This window comes from Corvus moneduloides, chromosome 3, assembly GCF_009650955.1.
Source record: "Corvus moneduloides isolate bCorMon1 chromosome 3, bCorMon1.pri, whole genome shotgun sequence".
NCBI classification, from domain to species: Eukaryota; Metazoa; Chordata; class Aves; order Passeriformes; family Corvidae; genus Corvus; species Corvus moneduloides.
Window position 1 is genome coordinate 5634140 of NC_045478.1, and position 8489 is coordinate 5642628.

The following is an 8489-nucleotide window of genomic DNA, read 5'->3' on the forward strand; positions in this document are numbered from 1 at the left end:
AGAGAAACAGACCCCAAAACAGACCACAATTAAAAAAAAAAAAGAAACAAATTCCAAAGAGATGCACAAGTTTATGAAGTCAGAAAAACTTTTAAGTGAATTAAAATCTGTAGAGTAGATGGATTGTTATTAGTCTGCTTAAAAAGCAAGAGGCCAGAGGAAGAAGCCTTGCTGAAATGACTCAACCAGTTTGACAGCACAGAGACAGAGTTGGGGTATTTTTTGTGAAATGTCATGGACTCTGGAAGAGACTTTGCCACGTGCTCCATTACAGCATTGTTCTCGTAACCTACAATTATTTGCAATTATTTGCAAAACCCCTTTAAAAATAATTTTAATGCAGAAGCCATAAACCAGAGGAATAGGGTTGATTTGGAATACTCTGTTCTATTTTTCTTTTCAAATCAATATTTTGCACAAAACTCCTGACTTGAACAGGCATGTTTAATTACATAAAAACACTTCTGTCATTAAAGGCAGCAGCATCTCAATATATAAAATATTTTGGTATTTTTCTACCTACTAAGAGAGAAGCAGGTTCGTAGGACACAGATGTTATTTGCTTTATATAAAAAATAATTAACAATAAGCTTGCCTAACGTTTTTATGAATTTTCTATGCACTTCTAAGCAGCTCACCCAAAAGCAAGTGAGTGTTCAGAGTTAGTTTATATTAATTAATTAAAGGTTAGACTAGAGCCAAAATAATATCTAGAGCCAAATTCAGCTTCTGAAATCACATGTATGCAAACACCAATCCTGGAGTGCTCACACTGATGCTTCTGTTCAGACCTACTCCACTGTAATGTCTGGTGGCCTCTTCACCCAAGATGGTGACTTAATCCCTTCTAATCTTGCTTAAAACCCTTCTAAGCTTCACTCAGCCTGGCAGTGGGAAGCAATGTCACTCCGTCTGAATCAAACCTGAGCAGCGCAGGAGGGTTGGCTTCAGATTCAGATCCCAAAGATGGATTTTCTCCTTGCAAAGGCAGCACCGCCCTCAGTGACGCACATGCTGCTCTTGGGCTTTCATTTACCACAAGCTGTTGGGACTTGAGTTTCACTTCTCACCAGAAAGCGGAGGCAGGAGTATATTTAGACTTTCTTGGGAAGCAGCTGCGAAATGCAGGGGGAGCGTGCACGCACTCAGTCCCGTGGGCACGCACACAGACACCGACAGCTTTAGAGCAGCTGCACAAACCTGAGCAGAAAGGACAGGGCACAGAGGCCTCCTGCAGGTCACTGTCTCACCAAAGAGGCTCATTTCAGCATCTCAATACCCTTATCATTGAATCACAGTATCATAGGATCATGGAACAGTTTGGGATGGAAGGAAGGTTAAAGACTGTCTCGTTCCAACCTCTCTGTTCATTGCAGGGACACCTTCCACCAGACCAGGTTGCTCAAAGCCCCATGCAACCAGGCCTTGAACACTTCCAGGGAAGGCACGTTTTCTCTGAGCAAACTGTTCCAGTGCCTCACTACTCTCTGAATAAAAAATTTCTTCTGATGTCTCGTCTGAATCCCCCTTCTTTTAGTTTAAAATCATTCCCCCTTTTTCTATCATTATCTTCCCTTTTTAAAAGTTGTTCTTCCTCACTTCTACAAGCCCCCTTGAAGTACTGGTTATTTGAATAAATAAAAAAAGGACTGGCACTATTGAAATAGACTGCTTTTTGGTCCTGACTCACTTGAAAGATTATCACCTTCTCAACCACAAGCTGATTCCTTGAAGCATTCTGGGGGCTTCAGGTTCTATTCTCCTGTGTCTTAAACCCTATCTACATGGTTTTGTGCTTTCCAAGGGAACACAGAGCCAGCATTAACCATCTGCTCTTGAGATTTGATAGGAAATTGGCAATCCCAAGAGGACTGAGCCAGGCTCTGCTCTGTGGGGCTCAGAAAAAGGACAAGAGGCAGCGAACAGAAACTGGTGCCCAGGAAACTCCACCTGGCCATGAGGCAGAATTTCTGTCCTGTGCAGGGACCAAGCACTGAACAGATTGCCCAGAGAGGGTGGGGATTCTGCCTTATTGGGGATATTCCAGGAATGTCTGGACACAATCCTGTGCTCTGGGATGACCCTGCTTGAGCAGGGGGCGTGGACAAGATGATCCACCATGGTCCTTTCCAGCCTGATCCAATCTGTGATTCTGTGAAATTACTTGCTAAATCTACAAATAAAGTGAGGAATCCAGCTCACCCAACTTGAGCCATTTAGAAGCCCATCTAAGGTAGCTGACTTACTCTTACCAGAAGTTCTGGGAGGGGAGGGACACTTCAGAGCGTGATCCTTCACCCCACTTAGGGACTTGATAGTTTGGAATGGCTTTACCCCAGAGGTGCTTCTTTCTTGACTGGAGCCAAGACAACTGTCTCACGCTAGATGCCAGCTAAAGGGCTAATGTTAGATGAGCTGAATCCGTGGAAAGTCATGCTCCTTCTTTTCCCTCAAGAATTCTTCTTCACAGACCTTTCCCTTGTTAGCTGACAAAAGACTAAGGAATCAGAGTTTACAGCAATTTGGCTGCAAGGCAGATAAAATCAGTAGTCAAACAAAAGCAGCTTAGATAGCCAAGGCTGCCTCTAAAGTTAAATATGTGATCATCTCATACAGCTGAATGCATTTAAAATAACTTTAGTTTGCCATTCTCACAGGGAAGACCATTAATCTTTTGGTCACATCCATCATCATGAGCACGACAAGTACCAGGAAATCCTCTCCTGGAGGTACTCGTCTGATTCCTCTCATTAGTGAATTACCTGCGCTATTTACAGTCCCATGAGTTTTGGACACCCTGAGATCCTCTTGGAGGTGGCAGAGCGGAAGTTCCTCCTGCTTTCAAATAGGTAACACAAGGATGTACAATGGCTTTCCCTTTGGGAGATCCACAGTAGATAAGGAAGGTAGGGAATGTTTTTAAGATGGGCGGTCATTTTTATGCACTGGTATAGTTCTCTTTTGCAATGTAGGCATTTTCAGATCATGACATCCACATTCAAGTTAGTTATCCAAAATTATTCCCAGCCAAGTGATGAGGACAAACCTCTCTCATTCAGGCAATAGTGATGATAGACATATTTAATCCACTGGCTGCAAAGAAAGGCTTGGGAAGTGACTGTGTAGATAAGCTAAAGGTGATCCGAGGGAATGGCATGAAGCTGTATCGGGGAGATTTAGGTTAGATATTAGGAAAGGTTTCTTCACCCAGAGGGTGGTTGGGCACTGGAACAGACTCCCCAGGAAAGTGGTCACAGCCCCAAGCCTGACAGAGCTCAAAAAAAACCTACAACACACTCTCAGACATATGGTGTGATTTTTGGGGTGGACCTGTACAGGATCAGGATTTGTACTCAATGAGCCTTGTAGGTCCCTTCCAGCTCTGGATATTCTGTGATTTTGTGACTGGAATCCCATCTCAGTAAAATAATCCTCCTGAAGTATGAGGCAAAGCTGCCTGTGCACTCAATATAAAAGAAGTGACTCTTGAGGCTGCTCAGAGAGGTACATCTTATGTGTCTAAGCCTTCATTTAGGGGGCTTTCCCTCTATATGCAACACAGAAAATGCAGGGACTTCCAAGGAATTTCTTCACCAAGCATTTTTAGTTTAGCATGAATTTGATCCCAACCCAGGTTTTCTGAGTCCTGTATTAACTTCCCCAGCTGGTGATATAAATTTTCTTCTAAGCTACAAGCCTGCCTTGAACAGTCAGTCTTTGCATGTGGGAGTAGGTTACAGCATCCACCCAGCTTCTGTAGACTGGGTGTTCTGGAGGATGCTGACTCACCAGGCACAGGTGGGCTGATACCTTTAGGGAAGGTAGCTGCACTAGTCTGAGCACCCTGTGTTCAACATCTCTTCTCTGCAGGCATCCATCCAACCCCAATTAGCTCCAGCTCTGTCTAGATGTGGATTGAACACCCCCACCAGTGATAGTGCACCTGGATGCTCCAGTTAAGACTCTTTCTGTGAGGGCTGTACAAAAAAAGTGAAAATCATCAAACATTAAAGTTGTGATGAGTTGCAATGAGAGAAGAAAAACCAGCATTAGAGAGGAAGGAAATAAAGAGAAATCCTGTTATATCTCATACACAACTGTAGTTGCTTGCTCCATGCTTCTTCCTACTCAGACCTCCCATATAACTGGACTTTCTTAAACACACTCCAGCGATTCTGACCATGGAGAAAAAATTGTTGACACTGCTTTGGGCAGGGTTTGTGACTGGACAGTCTGCAGGAGTCCCTCCCAGCCTCAGTGATGCTGTGATTCTGCAGTCTTTGGATGCTGAACAGCTGGGTCAGACCCATCCCAACCATCAATCACTCTGGGTTCTATGATCTGAGCATTGCAACAGCTCCAACACATCCTGGATACACCAGGATCCATGTGGAGGTGTCCAGACACCCATGTGGAATTTCTTAGATAGAAGTACAGGAGCCTGATCAAGCTGAACAAGTTGTGTTAAAAGCTGCATGACATAAATAAATCTTAAATAGGGATTGGGGGGATGACAAAGCTGTGGCTTCTGATAGGGAAACCACACTGTTTGGAAAGGTTTCAGCCAAATGGAAGAGCCTTGGGTATCCAGACTTTTGCCTCTATTTTTGTCTGTATTAGTTGCTACTCTTTGCGTATCAACCCCAGTATCTCTTTGGCCATTTAAGAATCGTTTTTGACAGTTATTTGCCATGGTGCTAAACCAGATTACATCAAGGTTTGTCAAGCTTCCTCTGCTCTCTAATGTATGGAAAAATATTACACTTAATTTGGTTTGCTCAGGCAATGTGGACAGGGATTAGCCATGCTATATATGGATCATAAACACTGTTCTGGTTAACACCACTGCGCAGCCAAACCTGAAACTTTCATCTCAGTCCTTGCAAACTTTGGTGGTTTGGATGGAAAAGGAACCAGTATTTGAGCTGTGCTTTATTTTTGTTTTTGTTTTGAAAAACCAAAGGTGAATCAATAGCACTTTGGAAGCCCAAAATCCAGGATTCTCAGCCCACCTCCAGTGGACAGGGATCGAGTGCCTGTGTAGGCAGGGACTTCACATTGGGAAGAAAGCCAATACACAAAGGAAGGAAACCATTTCAAGGAACCTGCTGTAAGTCTCCATAAAAATCTCAGGGACATAAAGGCAGCCTGAGTTTTGTGTCATAATCCTCTCCAAGCAACATATGTGTCTGGTTAGGAACAACATAGTAGTCCCATGTGAGACAAAGATGGACTTTTTCTGGCTGCATGTCCAACTGGTTTGGTATTAGGAATGACAGGGGAAAACCTTTGGTTTTGAGTCAGAATTTTAGTTTGCTATCTGGAACACCAAAGCAGCCAGTAATGAAAGTGGATTTCTCACATCAGATTTTTTAGATGCCAGAAATAATAACAGCATAGTGTTAACACCTCAGCACTTGGCTTTCTCTAGGTTGTTTTAACCTAGATAAATTTATTAATTTGTGTCTTTGTATCCACAGCACTGCCTTAAAATTTGCACTTAATTGCAGCAAAAGTAGTTTTAAAATCCATCTGTCTTACACTGACCACTCCTGTAGCATCTCACCACCTTTTGTATAATGTGTTCCCAGTGCTAAAATAAAGATGTACAGCGTGGTATAGTAATTCCCCTTATGCAGATCTTTGAGGCTGTTGAAAAGGTAAAATTTTCTATTATATTTCTGGCTTTCAGAATTATTATAAAAGTAGGATCATCCTTACTGTAAGGTATTTAACAACTGGGCATGATGAGTAGAGCACCTTGGACCATCATGTGGCTCTCCAAGCCCTTGTATATCCTCCAGAGGCTGCTCTTTCTTCCTATGCTGCATCTGATGGACTTAGTCCAAGCAAGAATGTTTCTAATGACCTTAGTGGACATCGAATGAGTTCTACCGAACTACTTCCAAGAGGGCACAAATGTCAGGCTTGGATGCCCAGTGTCAACAATTTCTTTCTATCTCTTCTTTTTTGATTTTCATATCTGAAGTTGCTGAAGGGATCTAGGCAGGTATATACATCAAAGTTTGATTGTGTGAACACTGCCACGTTTCCACACATTAAAAGAAAATATTGAAGGGTCTAGGCCACCAGGTAGCTCTTATTGTGTTTGGTGTTGAGCTGTCTGTTCAAACCAAAATGTTGAAAACTGAGACCCCCTGTAAAGTAGCAATTAACTTTAGCTCTGGCAGAAGCCATCCAGCTCTCCCACCTCCACAGGACATCTGAGTCACTTAGAACATTACCATGGTTCCATGACTGGCCAGGAAAACACAGTAGGTAACTTACCAGCTGATTCATAGCTATGAGATGCCAACCAGAAAAATGTTCAGGCCTGTCCAGAAGCTTTATGAAGAATGAGAGTGGAAAGATAATTTAGTTTTATAATATTTAGTTCATGCTTACCTACAATAGGCTCTTGTTTTAGATTACATCTGTTCTTTTCTAATGGGCCTACAGAGACTATCACTGCCAGCTGATGAAATTTCCCCTTTCATCAAGGAAGGCTTGGTCCCATTGAAGGGACAGCAGGCAACAGCCTGTACGTAAGTACATCTGTGAATCAAGGCTCATGATGTATCTTCCTTGCAGATTCAGATCCTTGCACTCCTGATGCTCCACCTGCTGCCACTTCACCACCAACTTCTGAAGAACCTGGACCTTTCACAGCTCCAGCATCACCCTCCTGTTCCTCTGACACTGGTACCGCATCACTTTCACCCCCATTACGCACGTGTGTTGCAGCCTTACATCCAAAACCACCTCCTATTTCACCATCAACATCCACTCCTGCTGCCACTGTTCACCCTGGACTTCCTTCTCTTCCTGCCCCACCTGCCTCTACTCCATCCCTGCACCCTGGGATTTATCTGCCGGTTGTCCCACCCAGTGGTGCCACCCACCTCATCAACTGGCTGCCCTTCCTCGCCTCGGCAACGCTCGCCACCATTCAAGGCAAGGAGGAAGACCAGCCACCCATAAGCACAGGCTCCCTGGAAGGCATGAAGCCTTGCAGCAGCCCAGCCCCACCCCCCTCTCATGAGGAAAATCCCCAGGCAGCACTTATGGGAAACAGTGCTCCGGGGCCTGCTTCCCCGCCGCCAGCTGCCCAGGCTGTGCCCGTGGGCTCCGAGGCGTCGGCGAATGTGAGCGACATCCTGGCGGAGCTGCGGACCATGAACAGCCACCTCTCCACCATTGCCCGAGCCCTGACCCAGCTGGCATCATCCCTGGCACCCCAGCAGGATGCTAGTGGCACCTCCCCTCCTTAGTGCCAGGTTTCACAGGGAATGGTGTTGCCCAGAGGAAAGGGACCCTCCCCAAACTTGCCCACACCATCAGAGTGGGTTCGCTGCAGTTGCAGACACCGACCGCGTCTCTCCAGTGGGTTTTTCTGTTTGTTTGTTTGCCCCTTGTAAATGGCTGCATATATTAAAAAATAGTTTTGTGGTCTTTCTTGTTAATAAAATTGTTTATATTTCTCATGTTCCTTTCAGATGCACTCGCTCCCCTCCTCTCACCCGTTAACCACATAAACACTGGTAGGAGCTGGTGAGGTCTCACACAGAAAATGCTGAGAATCTGAAGTGGTGAGAAGTTACCCACGAGAAAATGCTCGAGGAGGTGACAAAACCACTCTGGGCAATGTGAGGGGACACAGAAAGCAAAGGACACAATGAAACTTTGAAAAATTTCCCTGTCCCTCCCCATCCATGCTGCATGGCACAGCTCTGTTGAAATTGGAGCCCTCCCCAATGCACTAAATCTCAGGGGTAATTGTAATTACCAGCGCAGGTACACATCATGATAAATTGTTCAGAATACAAAGCAGCATAGTTGTCTAAGCAGCACTGGGGCTGAACAGCCACCAAACAGCCTCATCCACCTCCTGCCCTCCAAGAGAGGTGAGAACTGAAGGTGCTTAGCTCAAGTCAATCTGTCTTATTTGCCAGTGGTGCCTGGGCATAAATAGGCCAAGCTAATTTACAACAATTAGCCAGGCGCACATGGATAAATCCCAACATTTCACCATCTTTTCCCTATTGCCAAGGTGCAGCAGCTTGCCTAAAGGTGGCATTGAAGGTGTGAAACCTTAAACAATCCTCTTTGTAGATGGAGAAAGATCTCTTGTACATTAATCCAGGATTTGCTCCTCCCAGGTGTTTGACCTGTAGAGCAGCTGGTGAGGTACCATTGGACAGGTGGAGGCACCAGAGCAGGGAGATGAAGGTTGGGATGTGCTCAGAGCTCTGGGAGAGTCCCTGGAAAGAACAGCTCTTGCAGAGCTTTTTCTGTGCATCTCAGCCCATAGTGCAAACTGGTCTGCCCATAGTGCAAACAACCAGACCAGGTTGTCCACATCCACAGTGTCCCTGATCTTTAAGGTCCCTTCCAAGCCATATCATTCTATGATTTTATGAACCACCAGTCAAAATATTTTTTTCCTGAAGGTGGGCCAAGCACAGGCCCAGTGGTGGCTGAGCCAGGCT

General features: G+C 44.9%; 1 protein-coding gene across 2 annotated transcripts in view; it reads left to right on the plus strand.

Moving 5' to 3' along the window:
* Positions 1-7484, plus strand: part of RUNX2 (RUNX family transcription factor 2) — a 215829-nt gene extending 208345 nt beyond the window's left edge. For both annotated transcript variants that reach the window (XM_032103957.1, XM_032103959.1), the window contains one exon: positions 6592-7484. In XM_032103957.1, the coding sequence (XP_031959848.1) occupies positions 6592-7271 (680 nt within the window). In that variant the 3' untranslated portion in view covers positions 7272-7484. The remainder of the gene's footprint in view (positions 1-6591) is intronic.
* The last annotated feature ends 1005 nt before the right edge of the window (positions 7485-8489 follow it).